At 43.4% G+C, this 22,164-nt stretch overlaps 1 protein-coding gene across 5 annotated transcripts in view; it reads left to right on the top strand.

Annotated features, from left to right (window-relative positions):
- MARCHF8 (membrane associated ring-CH-type finger 8) overlaps positions 1-15,950 on the top strand; it is an 89,784-nt gene extending 73,834 nt beyond the window's left edge. For 3 of the 5 annotated variants that reach the window (XM_079313223.1, XM_079313221.1, XM_079313222.1), the window contains 5 exons: positions 88-167; positions 481-1,326; positions 3,247-3,427; positions 6,725-6,872; positions 9,380-15,950. In XM_079313223.1, coding sequence (XP_079169349.1) covers positions 88-167; positions 481-1,326; positions 3,247-3,427; positions 6,725-6,872; positions 9,380-9,684 — 1,560 coding nt within the window. In that variant the 3' untranslated portion in view covers positions 9,685-15,950. The remainder of the gene's footprint in view (positions 1-87; positions 168-480; positions 1,327-3,246; positions 3,428-6,724; positions 6,873-9,379) is intronic. The other 2 variants (XR_013775218.1, XM_079313224.1) reach the window with 2 other exon arrangements.
- The last annotated feature ends 6,214 nt before the right edge of the window (positions 15,951-22,164 follow it).

Genomic DNA, 22,164 nt, shown 5'->3' with positions numbered 1-22,164 from the left:
ATAGGCTGTGTTTCACTCTGAAGGTGATTGCTCTGCATACTGACTCCTGACTTGAGGGTTTTTTTGTTTGTTTTAATGTCACTGCAGGCTGGAAGTCCAACCTCTGTCTCTGCCCCTCATAGCTTCTCTCGGACTTCTGTTACACCATCCAACCAGGACATCTGCAGGTAAAGTGTGCCATTTACGTGGCTGCAGTGAGGCTCAGGCGAGGTTCAAATTAAGGAACAACAAAACTGAAAAAGCATGTTAATGGGGAAGTGAGCAATGTGGGGTTCCCACTTGAAGCATCCCATTTGTTTGACTCGACTGCTGTCTAACACTGCTTTGTTAAATCCTACTGACTGTTTGGCCCTGCTATGTTTGCCATTCCCACACTAGCTGTAATTCTCATTTCTTCACTTTTAATTATACATGTTCTCTTTTTAAATTGTTTTTATTTTTTTTACTTTCTGTGCTTTTATTCCACTGTTCTGCATGCAGTTCCAGTGCAGTGTTTTCTGAGTGTTGTCATCACAGTCCAGTGCAGTCTGCTGTTGTCTTGAAAAATCCGCACTGCCAGAGCCCTCTGACACAAGGGGTCACTGTGACAGTAATCTGTCAGGACACGTTACATGCAGCAAAGAGAAACTCCCGTGGGCAGGATCGGGGCCAGGCACTCAGGTCTGCTAAGAATGCCAAGCCCAGCCGCACTCTGAAATTCTCCAAGTCCCTCAATGACGTGGACCAGAAGGCGCAGAGCACCAGCGAGTGCTTTGATTACGTGGAGCGAACACGCTCAGAAGGCAAACTGACCCCGAACCAAGAGCAGTGTTCAAGGATTAACAAATTTCATCTGAAAGAGAGGAAACCGCTCAATCTCAGGCCTCTTTCTTTTAGCAATTCTAAGCACTCCTATATCCCTTCCCTTTCCAACTACTCGAGTGCATCGGGAGGAGCAGAGAACCACAGCGCTGTACATATCCCCCTGCTGGAGGACAAGGTGGACCATGACTCCTCAAGGAGCAAAAAGCTGTTGCGTTACCTTTTTTCCTTCTCCCACACCTCCAGCATCAGCAGCCTGCATAAATTTCATGAACTGGAGAGCTATTCCAGTCACTTCCAAGCTGACAAATCCTCCAGCATGCTGGTGGAAAGCACGGACTTCTGCTCTGATGATATGGGAGATGATGACGTCTTTGAGGACAGCACCTCAGTGAAACTCAAAGCAAAAGAGCAGCGGGCACCACTCTGTTCAGTTGAGAAGGACAGTGACCTTGACTGCCCTTCCCCCCTCTCAGAAAAGTTACCCCCTCTCTCCCCTGTGTCCACATCGGGGGATACCTGCAGGTTGGTTTACCAGAGAACCACCTACCTTTTTAACCCTCCCATGTGCGGTGGTGCCTGTTCTGCTTTCCCCTCCCTTTGTGCTCTTTCTGTCTCTTCTTTTACCCTGTCACCTTGCTAATTCAGTATGTGTGATTTGAAGCATGCAGCCTTCTCTCTGCGGTCCTACACCACCCTTCTGATGCACTTAACAAGGCTACTAAGCAAAATAATTTCCTTTGGAGTCAAATAAATTCTAAAATTTGTTTCAGGTTTGGGGTTCTGAGATAGTATTTTTCTCTTACCAGTGTCCAGACTGGGAGTACTAAGAGAGACTCAGCTACACATCATGAAGGTCAAACTGAACATGTCTTAACTTTTAATGAGCATTGTGTTGTCCTGACAGCACTGCTGGTTTGGTCAGAGGGTGGGAATCAGGAGGAAGACAGACTGCTTGAAAATTGCTTGTGAGATTAGATTTTTTTCCCCCCTCAGTTTGTATCCCATCACACTGTTTTATTTGTTACGGGTTTCCTGGTTGTCATGGTCAGAGGGGATCTGAGCCCTGGCTGTCAGTGGTAGGCCTGTGTGATGTCCATAGTGTGGGGTTCAAAAATGATAGGTGTCCTTAGTCTAACTACAGAGGATTAGTCATGTGCACAGGTGGTAGGAACAACAAGATCTGGACTGTCTTCACAGTGACTTGTCTGCAGGTCTGCCCCATCCCACATTCAAAATGTGGTTGAGGAGCAAGAGTCATCAAATTCAAGAGCAAATGTCCAATCCTACTACCTAGCATTTTATTATCATAGTCTTTCTCCCCAACAGCACTTCCTAAAGCTGGCTTTGTTAATACTTGCCAATATTATTTGATTTCCCCCCTCATTACCATCGTATCTAGTTCTGACTGATGGTAAGTCTGTACTGACTTACCATCAACAAGATGCTGTTGTAATCCACCCACGCCTTCATTTCCACTTGCCAGCGCTCAGCAAGGTCACAAGAGGCAAGATGCTACACATCAGTAAGAGATTTCAGTAATAGACAGGGATGGCAGCAGGCCAGAATGTACTTCACATATGCTTAATAACTTGTATTCATTCCCTGAGCTCCTCACCATCCCCCTTTCAATTCATGACCTCTTCCACATGGTTAGAAGGACTTCACAATGCCTGGTGCTACCCAAGGGTTGTGTATAAATTGAATCTGGAAATCAAATGTCAGCAGCTGGTAGTAACACTTTATCAGATGTCTTTGCTGTTTTCACAGCTAGCCTGTGAGCAAAGTAGGGAATTTGCAGAGCTGATGCTTCCTTAGCTAAGTAAGAGTTGGGGAAGCAGAACTATTTAGAGTAAGTGTGTTTTGGGGTTCAGATTCAGTACTGTAGTTCTGCATTGTGGATCAGTCTCTTAGCAATTTGCATAGGAATTAATTACTTTTATAAAATCCAGGCTGCCTAAATTAGTATGATCCTGGGATGGATTGTTTAACCACTGGTATTGGAATGTTTTTTTATCTTCTATTTCAGACCTTAGTGCATGAGTAGCTGTACCTCTCTGTGCATATTTTGTCTTGGGAAATGCTGTCTGATCTATTTAAATGTTATTTACAGTTAAGTGCTATTAGTCTGGGTGAAATGTCATTTCTTGCTCCATTTTTTTTCTTTCAGGTATTGCATTTCTATCAGGGTCTATGTGTGTGCCTCATCTGTGAGAAAGCAGCTGTCTAGTTAGCTGTATCTGTGCTTAATTATTTTGTGCCTGTGTATGTGCTTGTGCAGCAATTGAGTTGTTTAGTTTTAGCTCCTTTGTGGAACACATCCCTTTGATTTGTATGTCTCGGGATCCTCAGTGAACATCCGTGCGTGATCACAGATATTACATGGCTCTTCCACATCCTTTCTGCTTCCTCTTCTCCTAATGAGCAGCTTTGCTTCTGGTTCAGGATATGTCACTGTGAAGGAGATGATGAGAGCCCTCTGATTACCCCCTGCCACTGTACGGGCAGTCTCCATTTTGTGCACCAGGCCTGCCTGCAGCAGTGGATCAAGAGCTCGGACACGCGGTGCTGTGAGCTGTGCAAGTATGAGTTCATCATGGAGACAAAGCTGAAGCCTTTGAGAAAGGTAGGCACAGGACCTGCTTCCCCACGGCTGCTTTGTTAAACAGAGATCCACTCTGCAACAGGCTGAGCCTGCAGCACCCACTGTGTATTTATTAATGTTTGTGTAAGTCTGGTCAGTCTCATACAGGTACAAAAGGATTTGGATTAACACTCACCCTGACAAATTCAATATCACTAGAATCCAGCTCTGATAACAGCTGTTACAGCCCAGAAGCTTTCTCTGTGTGTGTAAATATATATATTTATGCCCATGCAACAATCTTATTTTTTTCCTTTAGATTTTAGAATACAAACCTCTACAGTTACCAACATTTTTTTTAATGTGCAGCTTTGTATTACTGTTGCTTGTTTTAGTTTGTGGCTCTAAGATGCACATGGCTTTTAAATTCTTTTCAGAATATGAGAGTTTCACATTAGATTTACTTTAAATTGCACTTCTTGAATGTAATTAAAATTTTCTTTTCTTTTTAAAACATCAAACCTATTTACTGAAAAAAATGCATTGTAATTAGAGGTGGTTCCCTGTTAAATGTGTTTTCATTTTTACCTTTTCTTGGGCTGTGAATGACTAGAGCCTGTATTTTTGTTTTATAGATAAGTGTCTTTGATAAATCTGGTGACCTAAAGTACAGTTGCTAAGATCAGTTTTGTGCTTCTATCCTCGTTTTGTTCTCCCACGTTCTCAGAGCTTTCAATGTCAGTTGTCCTTACATCAGGATTTTGAGATGGAAGTCACTGGTATTCTTAGTACAGACAAATCTTGCCATATCTACCAAAGTAGAAGAGGTTAATAACAATAACCTCAGTCTGGAACTAGAATAAATGAGAAACATTAAATTCAGTTATGATGATCTTAAATAATTTAGGGTGAGAAATCTGGACTGCAGCTATCCAAAAACTGTTATGAGCACTTGTCCAAATCCTAAAAGTGACTTCTAACAGAAAATAGAGCAGATTTCAAACACTCCTAATTTTTTTCAGAGAGTTGTCCTTGTCTGCAAAGTACATAGCTTAGCATGTCCAGTGGATAGGATGTCCTTTGCTTATGACTGTGGTGGATCATTGCCTTCTAAAAAACTGCAGATTTTGGCTTGGCAACCCCTTGGTACAGAGTGTATTTGTTTCTGAGCTGCAGTATTGGTCATCATTAGCTCTGTTATCTGCAGAGACAATACTTTGCACAGCCCAACCACAGGACAGGAAAGAAATTACTCTAGAGAATCCAAAGAAAGAGGAGTTGCTATAGTTGTCAGTTGATTGCAGGTTTTTTTCTGTGCTCACTCTGCCTGAAGTGGGTGGGAAACATTTTCTGAATATTTGTGTCCTGTGAAAAAAACAAACCTTGTGCACCTTCAGAAATGAGTCACTCAACATCATTAGTTATATCTGAACAGGTCATCTGTGGGAAGCAGACAAGTTGTCAGAAGGTAGGGATAGAGCCATAAATAGAAGGAGTTTACCTCTCAGATACATCTAGAGTCCTTTTAGAGGTTCAGCTGCAGCAAAAGGATAAGATGCCTCTGTATCTTCAAGTCAGCCTTTATGGTGGCCTTTCAGTCAGGAGAAAAAAGTCTGGAACTGGTGAGTATGATCAGGATGGGACAAATAATAGGGTCTCTCCTTGTTTGTAGGATAGAAATGGAATTAAACTTCCTTGGCACCTTAAAGTTGTATTGCAGCATTGGACTGTTCAAACACTAAGTTACTAAGGGAAGAGGGTGAGAACAAAATATGCCATGGCTCAAATGAAGATGAGGGCAGACAAGAGAGAGATGTTTAATTTTAAAATTTCAATGAAACAAAGAAGCATTAAATCTAAATTTTCTGCTGGTTTTTTTTCTTTGTTTTAACAACACTTGAAAAGTCCAGAACTGCTGACTGTTTTAAGTGAGAAATGCCACATGCTGTGTCATCGGAATAATGCAGCAGGGACCTACAGATTCTCTGGGCTAGTGTGCAATTTGCAGAATATTTCCTCTTTTGCCTTGCAGTCATTTCTCTTGAAGCAGTGAGGTGGTGCAAGCTGGTTTTGTGACTGTGGAGCCAGCAGGAGGTATTGTCCAGCAGAGGAGCCCAAGCTGTGGAACAGAAAAGAGAGCTTTAAATTAGTCCCAGTACAGGTCCTCTTGGCTCTGTAAAAGCATTTGCAAATAGATTTAACATGGTTGCTTTTTGGCAAAAATAATTTGATTAATTTGTACTTCCTATCAAAAGGCAACGCCTTTGTATAGAAGCAGTTTTCTATTTAAAATGCAACATGCCAAGGGAATGTTTTGTCCAATATTTTTCTAAAATGATGGAAAAAATACAACTTTCTAGTACAACAAGTCTAGCATGCCATTCCTTGAAGTAACTCAATTCTTGTATCATGATGAGATTTGGATGCCCACATAACTGGAAATGGGCTTGGATTGGACAAAGATGATCACAAAGTCTCTGTCTCATGTTTCAATCATTCTGGTTTTTGTGGCAGTGGAAGCAATAATTCAACATAATGGCTGATTTCAATCACACTATTCAGACCATCCTCACTCCCTTCCACATTATGCCTCCTTTTTGAAGTCCTCTTTTTCTACAAATTGTTCTATGAGACATCAAATGCACCTTTTTATGTGTGAGGGATTTATATGTCCCAGCACATATTATGGGATAGCGTGAGAAAAGCCTGTCATAACTCTCTTCCAAACAGATATGCTGAGGGATGTGTGTCCCACATGCAAAAGCTTTCATAATATACATAGGTGAAATTACAGAAAAGAAACTTAAAACACAGCTTCTGGGTGTCCCAGGTATGTCTGGCATATTAGAAGCATCTGTAATAATTGTCTAGTTTCCTTGTATCTTTCTGAAAATACATTGGTCTGATCTTGTGATTTTGTTTTGGGCTATATAAGCATTATTGATAGATGCAGATCTGGGGGTTTAATTTGTTGCATCTTCTCACTTAGAAAAGCTGTCACCCCCATTCTACTGTAAATTCTTAGGGCATATGTATTTAAGTGCACTTGTAACACTGAAAATAAAGTGTGAGTGTCACTGCTTTAAGTGGTGTTAAATATATGTGAAGATTTCATTCAATCTCCAGAGGCAGGAGGTGAGAGCTGAACAGCAGGGTGACTGCCAGCCACCTCACACATGCAGTGCCCAAAGCAGTGATGCCATCTGACTTTTAAAATCCTCATTAGGAGGAAACTGGTCTCCTGCCTGGCTTTTGTTCTTAACAATATTCTCTTTTCATACTCTCTAGTAACTGCAATAAACTCCTAATCTCTTGCTCTGGTTCCTGGTTTCTTGCCAGTGGGAGAAGCTGCAGATGACAGCCAGCGAGAGGAGGAAGATCATGTGCTCTGTAACATTCCACATCATTGCCATCACCTGCGTTGTGTGGTCTCTCTATGTCCTCATAGACAGGACTGCTGAAGAGATTAAACAGGGACAGACTACTGGTATGTTACTTGTTTATCTTCCCACTTATTCTCAGGAATAATTATTTCTCCTGATTGCAGAAAGGATGTGAAACATAAGTGTTAAACTTCAACTAGTCAGCTTTACCCTGGTGTTGGGTTGATTTAAAAGCACAGTTCTAAAATTATTTAGTTAAATCAGTAAATTAACCAGTAAATTAATGTGTGGGTACTTTTTAAATCTATTTCAGGTCAATTTAGTTTGCACTTGTGAAATGCGTGGATATGAGAGCTAATCCACTGTCGCTAGACACAAACTTGCACTGCCTCAGCAAATTAGGTCTAAATTTGCAGATAAGGATGTAAGCATTTGTTTGCTGCTATGACTACCTTTAAACCAGGCAAAACAGGCACAGTTTTAAAAAAGAGAAGAAGTAAGAGGAACCTAAATTCAAATCTTTGAGGTAAATCAACAGGGTTTTCTTTCCGCCAGTCATCTGTAGGGTGGGTTAGTCATCAGTGAGAGTCATGTTAGGCTGGAACAAGTTTCATGAGTGAATGCACTTGAAGCAGAAGAAATTCAAGATGAATATTAGGACTCCAGTTTGCACAACTGAGATAAGATGCATTGCAGTCTTATCAAGGGCTGCCACCCCAGTGCATAGGTACATTAACTTCTTGAATAGAAGGTTTTCTTTAGTATGTCAGCAGTGAACATACCAAGCTGAAATGTGTTTACTCAAGTATGCTGGGCTGCAGATTTGCAGCTGACAGAGAACTGTTCCTCAGGCAGCTGAGCCTGAAGGTGGGGATAGAATGGATGGAAGCTGTTAGAAGGCAACCTGTCCTTGCTTACAGAGCTCTGCATGCCAACTAGACTTGCAGGTGGAAAATGTTTTGCTGATAATTTGGGGAGGCAGTTGCTCTACTTTGGGGAGGTAGTTGAGTATTAATAAACCTGTAAATCCACAGAGCTGTTACAGTCTCTTCAGAGCAGAATCACTTGAAATCAAAAAGTTATCCTCTCATTTCTAATTTAGGCTATAGTTGGATTGTTCACAACTTCAGTCAGGAAGCTGTTTTCAATGAAATCTCTTAGTTTATGTTCCATACTACCCCATTTCTTCCATGAACAGTGAACACTATTGGCCTTTCAAAAGTGTAATGTTTCCATATGATAATGAAAAGGATATGTTTTCAAAGATTAATAATCTTCAGGTTATTTTAACCAATAAATATGTTAGATGAACATAACTAGGAGAAATTATGTGAATATTTGTTACATACTGTAGTGCTTTCTTTGTTCCTTTCATTTGAATTCCAAATCCAGGAAGTTGCAAGTTGCAGGAAATGTGTGTGGATATATATTCATGTTCACACAGGGGCAAGCATGTTCTGTCAGTGCCTACAGACAGTATCAGACAGCTCACAGCTGTCATCAGACAGCTTAAATGAGAGGGTCAGACACAAATCACAGGTAGGATTTCATCAGTAGTAGGGCTGCAATGTCCTTTGTATTTTGGGACTAAAATATTTTCATTCCTTCCACACTACTGTGCATTTCCAAATAACCAGCTTGTATCTTGGTTAAAACTTTAAAGAGTTGGAAAGATACAATTTTAGAAAAACCTGATAATGGGTGATTCAGCCTAGCTTCATATTTGCCTTGTGATGGCACTTATTTTAAAGAGGCTGGAGGAATACAGGACCTGTGTAAGTGGAATATGTATATAAGTAATTATTTTTAGTTTAAAACTGGTTGTTAGAAATGTAACAAGAACCACTATCTAAATTTAGGCAAAGTGATGGTGGTAATTTTTAAGGACAGAGGGTAAGCTTGGAATGCTTCAGCATCTCCTGCACTTGCAGTTTTGTATCAGAGGAGATGCTCTACTTCAGATGCAAGTTACTGGCTCTGATGCTGATAAAATTTTCCTTGTCTGAAGAACAAACATGCCAAGCTATATGGTAACAGTTATTCCTTTATGTCTTCATGTACTGTGAGATCACAGAGTGGAACAGACTTGTTGGGTCACTGAGTTGAGTCTCTGCTATGAAAAGGAAACCATGCCATAGAATCCCTTTCATAACTTGATCCAGTCTTTGTTTAAAAACAGGTGTAAAAGGCCCTAAGCATATTATGGATGGTTGCCTTGACTCTGATTGTACTGCATCAAGGCTCAGACACAGAAAATCAGTTGTTTTGGTTTTTTCTCTGGTGGGGAAGAATGTGATATGCAAAGCAGAAGTCTGTGTGTTTGACTTGAAGAGGGGAAAAAAGCCCAAACAGGAAAAATTGCAAAATAAGAATAGTTTGTGTGACCCAAAATCTGTAGCAGTTTCCTTACAGTACATTTTTGAAAGATCCAGTTTAGTCCAGCTAAAGTCTGGCTGTAGTAAATTAAGCTATTTACATAAAGTTTGGAAATCCAACAAGACCTCTATACAAAAATGCCCTCCTGGAGAGATGGTAGGATCATTTCCAGGGCCTGCTGTTTGACTGGCAGTCTCTGAGATGAATTTAATTATTTTTGTTTTCTTTCTCCCAGGTATTCTAGAGTGGCCATTTTGGACTAAGCTGGTAGTTGTGGCTATTGGTTTCACTGGAGGACTTCTGTTCATGTATGTACAATGCAAGGTGTACGTACAGCTGTGGAAGAGACTTAAAGCATATAACCGAGTAATATATGTACAAAACTGTCCAGAAACTAGCAAAAAGAATATTTTTGAAAAACCTGCACTAATGGAGCCAAACTTCGAAAGTAAAGAAATGTTTGGGGTTCACCATTCAGACACAAACTCTTCACATTACACAGAGCCAGAAGACTGTGCTGCAGAAATCCTTCATGTCTGATTGCTAGGTGTAAGGGGTGTTTCTGTATGTCCTTGAAGATTTGAATATCATTGTTTACTGCAAACTGCTCTACCTTTTTAAAATCAGCAAACAGCTGGGGGCTGGCAGATGAATTTTTTACGTTTGTATTTTTGTTGGAATTTTTTAAAATCCCTTAGGCATATCTGTCAATGTCATAATGGTTGCATACCTCTCAACATTTTGTGTATCATACTGGCTGGTCGAAGAGCCACAGGACACGGGGTAGAAGGAGCCTTGGGTTTGGTATCAAGGAAGCCGCTAGCGAGCTGTCATCAACTTCATGGAGAGTGTTACTTTAGAACATGACTCTTAAGTGATTCTGGAGGATGTGTGGTGTGGGGTTGGTTGGTTGGTCTGTTCTTTATGTGTGATGAAGGAGGTTGTCCCAGACAGTGAGAGAAATGAGAGAGAGACTAATCTACCACTAACACTGCCACTAACATTGTGTCTTAGGCAGCAGGTGTAAAATTTTGCTTTACATATTGCGATAAGACTTACAAAGCATATAGCACTTTTAAAAATCTTTATTTTGTGATATGTTTGTCAAATGAGAATGAAACTTGAAAGAATGTGTCACTTTTGAAACATTTCTTCATTCTTTATCCCATCTGTTCTTCTGGAACATAAACCTCTTGCCTTATGAAAAAAAAAATTTAAAATTTCAGCCTGTGATTTCCAACATATGCCCACATTATCTTGCTAAACATAACACTAAAAAACTCTGCCTCTTTGGGTTTCCTTTGAGGAACAATTTTCTTCAAAGGATATTGCACTTGTGACTTGTGTATGAGGAGTAGTGGATGCGTACAATGTTTGTTTTCAGTGGTTTCAGTGCTCTGTTTTGGGGATTGGTTTTGATTCTTTTTTTCCCAACAGGTCAGACCATCAACATACCTGCACATATTTACCTGATGTAACTTTCATTCCAAACCATTGGCAAAGAGTTTGTTGCTATATTGATAAAAATGTGAGCTGTTACAGAAAAAAGGAAACTTAGTCAATACAGCTGAAACTGGTTTTCTTTCTTTAGTGCTGTGTCATATGTGAATTACCCAAAAATTTAGTGTTGTCAGAGGAGATGCTGACATCCAAGTCTAGGAAGTCCTTATCACATTAAGTGGATAAATTTAAAAAATACCTGCTTGATGTGATGCACTGTGTGGTCAGAGGATAGTATATGTCTGTGCTTTTGAGTTTGGGACTGGCTTTTTAATCAGTCAGCTTTCATGCAAAGAGAGGGACAGCTTTAAAATCTGTTTGCAAGGCTTTAGACAGAGTTGCCCAAAGCCTGGGGTGTGTCTGCAGTTGATTTGTTTGTCCAGTCTGTTTCACTGCACCACTATCCAGCTTTAAGCCCTCATTTAACCAAAGTCTCAGTGTGACTGGAGCAGAAACGAAGCCCCACGAAAAGTCAGCACATGAGGCCTCTGCATTTGAAAGCTGACTTTCCCTACCTGAGCCCTGTTCTAAATCTGTAAAGTCAATGATGATAATATGGCTGGTTTTAGTAGGAGTTGCCTGGACTTCTCAGGTTAAAATTTCTGTTTACTTGTTGAAATAGTGAACTAAATTCCGAGCTCTAGTTCAAGTTTCACTTAGTATTTTTGAAGTACAACTTTGGGTACATTTTTTAATAGTAAAAGCAGCTGCTTCAAGACTTCTTAAAATATAACAGTAAGAGATCAGGGATTTTTTCCTTAAAATATAACATTAATTTATTTCTAGATCAATATTTTAATGGATGGCAGAGAAGGGACTCTGGTATGAGAACACTCACCCCAGTGGTTTCCAGAAGCTGTTAGAGGAAAAGCACGTGTGCCTCTGTCACTTCATGCTTGAAGCTTACTGTCTGTGATCTTCATGAACAACGTGGTACCTTGTTCTTGAGACGTGTTAAAACATCCAGACCTCTGGGCAGTCCTGGTAAAGCTGCACTGGCATGGATTTGTGTACTGTACTAGCTGTCAGGATGTCCCATGCTTAAGTGATACAGGCAGACAAACCCTGCATACCCTGCTAGTATCAGGCAGTCTTTGTGACCATACACATGCAGAGTTTGTTGCCTGTGCCTGCCATAATTTAAGTGCAATTACTCAAGACCTTTCCTGAACTCTGCTGTGGGTGATCCTCTTCTGAGAGCCCAGATAATACACTGTCTCGTTCTGTTTTTTTTTTTTTTTTTTTTTCTGTGAAAGATTCACTAGATAAACTCAGGTGGGTTAAGTACCAGGTCTTGCACACCTTCAGGGTGTTGTTCTGCAGTGCCCAAGAGCACAAGGCCTGCCTGTCTGCGAGATGCTCACGTTACAGCTGCAGGATGCACAGAACCAGCTGCCCAGCCATGCTGTGCATGCTCTCATCCCATCTCTGGACAGTGGGTGAAATGAAGATGGACAAGTCCTGCTATGAAACCTGGCTGTTCTCCAGCTCAAACTTGAGAGGCTCTGGTGTGTGAGCAGTGTTCTGACATCTGATACAGCATACCATAATGTGCTGGTTCTGCTTCAGTCACTGTTGTACTTGATTCTAGGTGAAACATTGCAAAAGCTCATTTGGTGTTTTGGAAGCTGCATGTGGAATGTGCCAGGTAGTGTTCAGTGTATTCAGAATACTGAAAGTTTTTGCTGTGCCCTTGAATATCTAAACTTGTAAAGAAAAATCATCTCCAGCAAAATCACTTGGGAAAATTATTTGTGAATGAAAATGTTTTAGCCAGTGTTGCTGCTAACAATTCCCTCTCCTAGCAGGTCTTTTCTGAATGAAAATTAAGGCTGATTTGAACTCTTTATACTGCTTAGGAATGCTCATACCAGGAAAGGCTGCAGAAGAGATCCATCTGTCAGGGGGTTTCATTTATGCTGGTTACACTTCTCATGCTGATTCTTGCTTGGTGTTAATGGTGGGCTTCTGGAGATGCAGTTCTCCACTTCTGCATGGTGCCATCAAATGTTTGAGAAGGCTGAATGGTGCTTTTTTCTTCTTTCTCCTCAAGAAGATACTGTTGACTTTTTCAGCTTCCAGCTGTTGAGGCACTGATGCCAGCTCAGGTGAGCTCTGTCCTTTCTGTTCAGGTGTCAGTAAGGGGAACAACCACCCCCTGTTAGATCAGGTTTTCCAGTACTTCCTTCTGGCAGCTTTTAAAATGACTGAAATAGAAGCCTGGTCCTTGTACCTTGGCCAAAGTTAGCTTGGGTTACCCTGGGACTTGCCTGAGACCAGAATTTGGTAGGAGAGAGCATAGGCTTAATGTCATCTACCACAGTCCCTTCCCTAGATTGCCAGAGCCTTTGCTGGTATGTCCAGTGCCCCAGACAGCTGGCCCCATTCTACTGACAGCACTCCTGTCCAAAAAGACACCATCTGGGCCAAGGAAATTCCCTTGCTGTCACATTTCATGAATCTGCCAGGTCATGAACATGTATTATGGTGAAAATACAGGTGTGTGCTGCAGAAGGTTGATCCTGTGTAAGAGCTGATGAGATATTAAATTCCTGTGAATTCTCAGGACTTTTCTTAACTGTAAGCCTGTATTCTGGGAATGAGAGTGGTGTTTAAAATGTGTTCTGAAAAGATGGCCAGACCCTGGTACAGCTCCCTCTGGTTGAATGTCATTGAGATTGGCTTTGCTTAAGCAAGGGGGCATTCAATGAAGACTGAATGAGCCTGCAACAGGTAAGAGAAGTACTGGGCCACTGTGCTGCACCTGGGAATTCCTGGGGAGCTGTTGTAACTCTGTCCAAGCCCCTGTACTGATCAGAGCACGAGTCCCACTTGGTGCTGTAAGGAGGGGAGCTGCTTGGGCTGCCACTCCCAGGAAACCTTTGAAGTGATGCATGGATGGGGCCATGCACAGGAGCTGGCTGCTTCTGCCCTGTGTGTGGCACAGCATGTATCTGTTGCAAAGTGGGAGCCAGATCCAATTTCTCCTAAAGCTGGCCTGTGTTAAGATACAGATTTCTGGTGTGGTCTGCTCTGGAGACTGGCCAGCAATGAAAGGGGGGAGGGCAGTGACTCTGGGCTGGGTCCCTCTACGATATGGGTGAAACAGGGCAAATACAAAAGCAAGGATATTGCTGGCTGGATTTCCTTAGTGTTGTAATAGATACACAAAGAAAATTTCTAAGTGGGACCTTTTATTTTGTGATTATTTTTTAGTTTTGAGATATTGCGGTGTCTGTATATTCCAATGAAGTACTGAAAGCACTTGTCTTTGTATAGAAGATAACTGTTTAAAAATTGCAGCTAATCTTGTATTTAGGTAAAACCTTTGTAGATAGGTAATTGTATAATGTTGAAGAACTTTACACTGGCATGTGTTGTATAACGTTTATACAAGACACTTCATACTTCTGCAGAATTTTTTAGTTATTAAATTTCTAGTAACTTAATGTATAGTTTTGTATCCTTTCATGTATGTTTGTTTTCTCAGTATTACCACTTGCAGAGTTATTTTTAGTTTCTTAAACTGTAATTGGTTATTTGTGTGTGATACACAGGGTTATTGACTGCAGCAATAAAGTGTTTCTATAAAAAAAACCAGAAAAACCCAAACCCATTATAGTATCCATTTTCTTTGAAAAAGCATAGAGAGAAAAATTGAGCTCTCCAGTAGTAAGATGGTGATCAAAACACAGAACTTGATGGCTCTTCAGTGTAGCACACCAATGCAGAGTAGCATCCCATGACAATTTGATGATAAAATGATGCATAATGATAAAGACATTGGAACCATCAGAATAATGGGGCAAGTCCTTCAATGCAGGTGATTTGGCCTCAGATGCAGGAATCATGGGGAGAATTTTCTGCCTTCTGCTATGTAGGAGGTGGGGAGAGAAGATTCCCATGGGCCTTAAAATCTGACCTGGAATCAGCACTGCATGGGGCTTCAAATGCTTCATGTCTGAAGTCAGCATTCTCACATGCATATGTTTAAAGGTGCAGAGCAGAAGATGCTCATTGCTATGATCTTCCACTAGGAAGAATATTAATTTTGTATACTGAAAAGGAAATCTTTTGCAGTTTCACTAGAATACATTTCTAGCACCAGTAGGTCAAGGAAACTGCACTGCTGTGAAAGAGCTTGTTACAAAGGTATACACACCAAAGACCTGGAGAGTTGTGTCTGTAACAGACACAAGGGGGCTCAAAGAAAAGCTTTTCATTTCTGTTAAAGAAGTAATTAGTTTTTCATTTTCTTTTAGATAAGGAAGGGAAAGAGTTCTTAAATCTGCAACCCTGAAGAGGTGTCTTCCATGCAAAACAAAAGTTTGTGTCCTACATTCCCTTAGTAAAGAAAGTCTGGCTGTAGTAAATTAAGCTACTTACATAAAGTTTGAAAATCCAACAAGACCTCTATACAAAAATACCCTCCTGGAGAGATGGCAGGATAATTTCCAGGGCCTGCTGTTTGAGTGACATTTTCTGAGATGAAAAGCTGATGAAGCTTAAGGAACAGAGCCTGCAAAGCCATCTGGCTGCTGGTTAAAAAGTGTTCCTTGTCTTGGGCTCAGGCATCTCGAGTTAATTATAAATTAACTTACTTCCTCTTGTAAACCTTATTTTCGTCTGAAAGAGTATTACTGTCACTGTGTGAAGTGTGTCCATCTCTGAGGCAGAGAACAGCACTGGCTCAGCAGCATATGGCACAGCTGTGACTGCAGGAACAGGATTTTTCATCTGGTCCCCAGGAACTGGAGCTGTCTGGTGAGTAGTTACTGGCAGCTGGCTGGCAGGACCAGCATGACTTGCCTCTTGGAGCAGGGCAGAAGGAGGCATTTGGGAAGCAGAAGGAAAGCATTTTGCAAGGTCCATGAGTGCCCTGTGGAGGGCACAAAGGTGTCAGAAGATGCAACTCCAGCTGCTGATTCTGAAAACCAAGTCCTCTCTCAAAAGCCAGGCTCGTGCCTGCATTGCTGCTCAGCCTCCTGCAGTGCTGCAGGAACTGGACATCTCCCATCCCACCTCCCAAGGACCAGTCTCCTGTCAGCCACCCCTCCATTTCAGATTTCCCCATCCCCAGTGTGTTACCCATCTCATGCTGTGCTTGTTTTCTTCCTTTCAGTCTACGTGGGCCACCCAGATTTCCTTCCTCAGTTGCCTCTGGGCTAGGCTGGCTGTCAGGGTTGTGCTAAGATGTACCAAATTGCAGGCAATGTATGGTTGATAGGAATGACCACAGAAGTACCTAAAAGGGGCACTGCAAATAAAGGTCAGTGTGCCCTTGTGATCCCAGTTTTTCCTGTAAATCCTCTAGGTTCTAATCTCTGATGTGTAGGATGCTTTCTGACATTTTAGCATTGTATTGTGTACCACAATGCAGCAGAAGAGGATGACTTTTCCCTCTCTTGAGATGGATGTAGAACATTAAAAAAATCAGGCAAAAATATCTCAGTATAGAACAAAAACTGAACACAGGGAAACTCAGTTCATCTTGGTTAGATAGAGAAAGGAGACAGAAGAGGGGTTTTTTTAAAGAAAAAAATCAAAATATGACCCTGAACAAAGGAAATGGGGAACAAATTCAGTGCATTATACAGGGTAGAATAATTGGAAATGTAATATTGCTTAGGCAGGGTTGAGTGATGGCAAACTTTAGGAATACTCTTTAAAGTGGATTCTAGGAAAAGGCAAGAATGGTGTCAGAGGAACTGAAATCTGAAAATAGAGAGTAGACTTTGAGAGTGTTAGAGAGATAAATGAAGTTGTCTCAAAGGCTTTAAAGTCAGAAGAGGGTTTGAAATAACTGAATAAAACACCAGAAGGATGTACAGAGCAGAGGGGATGAAGATCACTCAGGGTGTGCTCATTAAATCCTGAAGCTTCAAGGAATCAGGCTTGCAATTCCTAACATTTTTAGACTTTGCTAAAACAAACCTCCCAGTCAATTTTGCTGGCACTGCCTTGCTGTGCTGAGTTGTTCTGATGCTGTCTCAAAGGCCACGTGCAAACCAGGCAGGCCAAGCAGGCTTGGGAGAATGCACCACTGTTAGAGCTGCAGGGTCTGGGACAGCAGGTTCCTTTGTCATGGGAAACATTTATCCTTGTGGTGGGGAAGGACAGGAAATGTCTTGGGCTGGTGACTTGATCCAGCTGCAAGAGAACAGCTGTCTTGGAGAATGTGCCATACATCATACCTGCTTTACTCCTGAGCATCCCAAAATAAGTCACCAAGTACCCCTGTCCCCTTCCTGCAGATGGACCAAGGTCTCTCTAGAGCCTGATTTGCCACTCGATTTGCTCTCATGTTTACCTTCTTGCTTTGAAACTGCTGTATTAAAAGAGAACTGATTCTAATAATGGGATTATCTAAATCAGTATTTCCTCCTGCTAGCAATGGTTTATTTTACTCCAAAAGTGCTTTTAGGACTATGCTAAGTTCATGGTCACGTATAAGCAGTTGATGTACACCAGAGAAATCAGATGTAAATTAAATCAAACCATTTCATGGATCAGCCTTCTTGCAGCCCTGCACCAAATCAAGGTGGGGTAGAAGTTAGAGGTATTATTTCAAGGATTAATTTTGGACCTGCCTGATGATGCACAAGCTCTATCAGGATTCTACCTTTGCTGCTTGTGCTTAGGAATTTTGCAGCAGTTTTCAGTCTCCCATGGCTGTTTTAATTTTGCAGTTGTCAAACAGCTGCACAGCAACATCTGCAGAGGAAGGAGAGGATCTGCACATTTAGAGGGAAGTGATGAGGTCAGGCAGTTTCAGATCCCATGGTCCTCAGGGCTGAGGGAGGTGTCTTAGCATCAGGGTATCTGGGATGAAGGATCCAAGAACACCGGCTCCTAACGAGGGCAGGGAGCTCATGGAGATAGAGGGACTCGGCCTCGTGAAACCTGGATGGTCCCCTGCAGAAAAGGTGTGAAGATGCTGTATTAAGTGTTGATATAGCTGCCCTGTTGGGAGTTGAGAGAGATTGAACTGGTGCCAGAATTGCCACTGCCTGGATGGCAGAGCAAGGACACCGTGCTGAGCTTTGCAACTCTAGAGTTCATTAGTGGGCACTGCGGTGAGACAGAGGCAGTTCTGTGAACAGGAAGGGTTTTTTCTCCCCCTTCTGGTGGAGTAATATGCAATTAGCACCCATATGTTCTCAGCTATTAAGCTCTTGCCCCTTAGATTATTTATGTAGCATGGAAATTTCTGTAAGCTCTGCTGCTCCTGTCATTTGTTAATTGCTGAATTGTATCATTCCTCCTCACTCCCAGTCCTTATTAACATATTTCAGGAGGGCCATCTGCTTACCCCAACTGCCTATAGCCTCAGGAGGGCTGTAAGGTACCTGACATCTTCACAGAACAGCCCTGTTTTTCACTGGCACTGCACAGAAGTAAAGAGGGACAGCAGCTGATTTCTGCTGTGAGTTTCCACATAGTAAATTTGAAGGATTTTTAGGTGAATGGGAGCTGTGAATAAGGAGTAGCAGAATCTCTGGCAGAGTAGATGTGCCCCTTGCAGGCAGCTGTGCTGCCCCACTCTAGCACAGCCGGACCAGGAACAGCAGCTGCTCAGGCTTTAAGGGCTCAGTTTCCCAGCTGCCTGCATGTGGCTGCACAGACCCTGCTGCCTTAGTGAAACCCTCTCCAAGAGAGGAGCCAGGTGTTTGTGCACAGGTTCTGCAGGGAACAATTCCTGCTTCCCCAGGTAAAGGGTTGGGACTGGCAACATAAGCCTGGGCTGGTGGTGACAGCACAGTGTAGATCTCCTTATGAGTGAAGAAATATACTCTCTGGATAAAACGGTTGGGTTTGGTTTATGTGTACCCTGCATTTTGTCTGGCAGGATTTTGACAAAGTGTTTGAAATTATGCCAAAAGTAAAAATTATCAATAACATTTTTGAATGTGGACCTCGTGATAAAAGTGAGAAATGCTACAAGAACAGACTTAAAAAGAGACATCGCTGTCAAAAGGCTGGTGTGACACAACAAATGCATTCCTGCAATTTTCTTGTACAGGGCTGAGCTTATCTCATATCTTTTAGTAAGTTTGTAAGAGGATTTGTAACACCATAGGGAGACTCCCAGTCACATCTTTGCACAGAAGAGCCTCAAACCGTGTGAAAACAGAACTCATCGCTCAGGGGAATGGAACTGTGTTCTAATGCTGCACCAGAGCTGAAATGCAAAGAAACATGGAAACCTGCTGATCAAGATGGGAACACCACTTAGTTCCATATTTGCAGTGAAAATGAAGGTGTCTAGAAAGAGGCCTTAGGGATGACAAATCTGTTTCTGAAGCACTTGATATGTTAAAAGGGTTTCAGATATCTTTCAATGAAGGCTGTGAACCTAAATTTAGAAACATTAGAACAAACAGCTCTTGTTAAAAATGAAATTAAATGGAACTGTGACTTCTTCGAAATCTTATCTATAGGGAAAGGGAAAGCAAGAAAGATGTTACTGGGTTTATGGTGCACTTCTATGTGGTAATATTGTCCATGGAAGTGATCACAGCAAGGATTCTTTGCTGCTTCAGTCTCAGGAGGAGAACTCGGATCTCCGGGCTGGGATTCTGCAGCTACCTCAGGTCATGCAGCAGTTGGCCACTTTGCACTTCTGTTTGTTACTTAAACAGTAGCAGCAGACTAGAAATTAATGCTGAGTACTTTTGAATCTTTTCTATGTCTATATATAAAAGCATGTCCTGAATGTAGGAGAGCTTGAAATCTAAATCACAATACAGAAAATGCTTGAGTTTCTATTTGACCTGAAGAGGCAAAGGAGACCTTCCCTGACTCTTCTGGGTGAGCACAGCCCAGTATCTTCATGTCTCTGCAAAAGAAAAACAGGATCCTTTCAAGGGCAGCACAGGCTGTCCCTGTTGTCCCCATTGTTGAGTGGCCACAACATGTAAGTAACTTAAAATATAAGACAGGCTGCAGTCTGTCTTGGGAAGCTGAAGCAAGAATCCATAAGCATATCTCATGATATTGCTCAGCAGTCCGAGGGGCAAAAGGCCCTTTGCAACTGGACTTGCCATAACAGAAACGACACAGCCAGGAGCAACTTCCATCTGTTGGCTTTTAATTGCTCACTTCCTCTGTATTTGGAGATTGCTGCCTCACCTGTGGGCAGAGTGCCTCATATTGAAAATGTGATTTGATTACTTACCATCATGCACTTAATTAATCCAGAACCTCAGCTCTAACTGCACCACAAGTGAAGCACTCTTGAGGTAGTTTTAATTTAGCTTGTTATGCATATCTATCACTAGAGATTCACAAGAGCCAGAGCCAGCTATGCCAATGCCTGACCACAGAGAAATGCTGGGTTTGATCAGAGCAATGATGAAAGGACGCTGAGATGTGCAAAAGCCCAGCCCAGTTCCTCTCAGCACAGTGTGATGCAGCTGCTGCTGCCAGCAGCACAGAGGAAGCTGATCAGTGAGATAACAAGGGTGGCAGGATGCAATATTTGTTTGCTGGATGAAATACTAGAGAATAGTATTTGTGGTCTTGGTGTCAAAGTGCCGAGTGTGCAGTGTCACTACTATGGCTTTATTTCTCTGGGCAAGTTGGAGTCTGGAGGAAGCACAGACAGCTCTTCTGTTCATAATGCCAGCATTTTAATGGTAGCAGGTGCATGGAATACTCAGGGTGGGGAGTTTGAAATGGCATGTTAGAGGGCTTTCTGCAAATGGGGAGCTGGTTGTGTATGCAGATGTGCTGACATTTGGTGTTACACACAGTAATGTAAAGACAGCAGGGTGTTTCAAAAGCTTAGAGAAATATAAGGAATAAAACATGGGCACATACAGGGGTCTAGCCCTGAGGAAAGCATGAGCTGTACACGGATTTGCACATTTCATGTATAGAATGAGGGTGCAGTATGGTATAAGTCACCATCCCTAGGAGTGTTCAAAAAACATGTGGATATGGTTCTTAAGGACATGGATTAATGATGAATTTGAGTGGACTTGATTATCTTAATGGTCTTTTCCAAGTTTAATGATTCTATAGTGATATGATAGAGTGAGTAACTTTGAATGATGAGGAGAGTGGGATATTTGCAATGTGTGGTATGTTGTTTCAGTGTAGACAAGAAGTCTGGAGGCTTTGTAGAGTTGTGAAACTGTGGAAAGTTATCAAGAGGAAAGGAGGACGTGGAGGGCTGTGTAAACCATGCTGGTGGGGAGCTGGTGCACAGTGGGAGGGCAGATTCACAGAGAGGGGCTGAGTGCAGGGTGAGCAGCAGGGCTGGAGCAGGGCTGCTTTGCCAGGACAGGGGCTTGGGGCTGGAGTAGGTGTGCAGGGCTGGGGTAGGTGTGCAGGGCTGGGGTAGGTGTGCAGGGCTGGGTAGGTGTGCCATGCTGGGTAGGTGTGCAGGGCTGGGGTAGGTGTGCAGGGCTGGGGTGGGTGTGCAGGGCTGGGTAGGTGTGCAGGGCTGGGTAGGTGTGCAGGGCTGGGGTAGGTGTGCAGGGCTGGGTAGGTGTGCAGGGCTGGGGTAGGTGTGCAGGGCTGGGTAGGTGTGCCATGCTGGGTAGGTGTGCAGGGCTGGGTAGGTGTGCCGTGCTGGGTAGGTGTGCAGGGCTGGGTAGGTGTGCCATGCTGGGTAGGTGTGCAGGGCTAGGATAGGTGTGCAGGGCTGGGGTGGGTGTGCCGTGCTGGGTAGGTGTGCAGGGCTAGGGTAGGTGTGCAGGGCTGGGTAGGTGTGCAGGGCTGGGTGGGTGTGCAGGGCTAGGGTAGGTGTGCAGGGCTGGGGTGGGTGTGCCATGCTGGGTAGGTGTGCAGGGCTAGGGTAGGTGTGCAGGGCTGGGGTGGGTGTGCAGGGCTGGGTAGGTGTGCAGGGCTAGGGTAGGTGTGCAGGGCTGGGTAGGTGTGCAGGGCTGGGTAGGTGTGCCGTGCTGGGTAGGTGTGCAGGGCTAGGGTAGGTGTGCAGGGCTGGGGTGGGTGTGCAGGGCTGGGTAGGTGTGCAGGGCTAGGGTAGGTGTGCAGGGCTGGGTAGGTGTGCAGGGCTGGGTAGGTGTGCCGTGCTGGGTAGGTGTGCAGGGCTAGGGTAGGTGTGCAGGGCTGGGTAGGTGTGCAGGGCTGGGTAGGTGTGCCGTGCTGGGTAGGTGTGCAGGGCTGGGGTGGGTGTGCAGGGCTGGGTAGGTGTGCAGGGCTAGGGTAGGTGTGCAGGGCTGGGGTAGGTGTGCAGGGCTGGGTAGGTGTGCAGGGCTGGGGTAGGTGTGCCGTGCTGGGTAGGTGTGCAGGGCTGGGTAGGTGTGCAGGGCTGGGGTAGGTGTGCCGGGCTGGGTAGGTGTGCCATGCTGGGTAGGTGTGCCATGCTGGGTAGGTGTGCCGGGCTGGGTAGGTGTGCAGGGCTAGGGTAGGTGTGCAGTGCTGGGTAGGTGTGCAGGGCTGGGGTAGGTGTGCAGGGCTGGGTAGTTGTGCAGGGCTGGGGTGGGTGTGCAGGGCTGGGTAGGTGTGCCATGCTGGGTAGGTGTGCAGGGCTGGGTAGGTGTGCAGGGCTGG

This window comes from Erithacus rubecula (assembly GCF_903797595.1).
Source record: "Erithacus rubecula genome assembly, chromosome: 9".
Lineage (NCBI taxonomy): Eukaryota > Metazoa > Chordata > Aves > Passeriformes > Muscicapidae > Erithacus > Erithacus rubecula.
The sequence above is the reverse complement of the archived record's forward strand: the minus strand, read 5'-3'. Positions and strand labels throughout refer to the sequence as shown.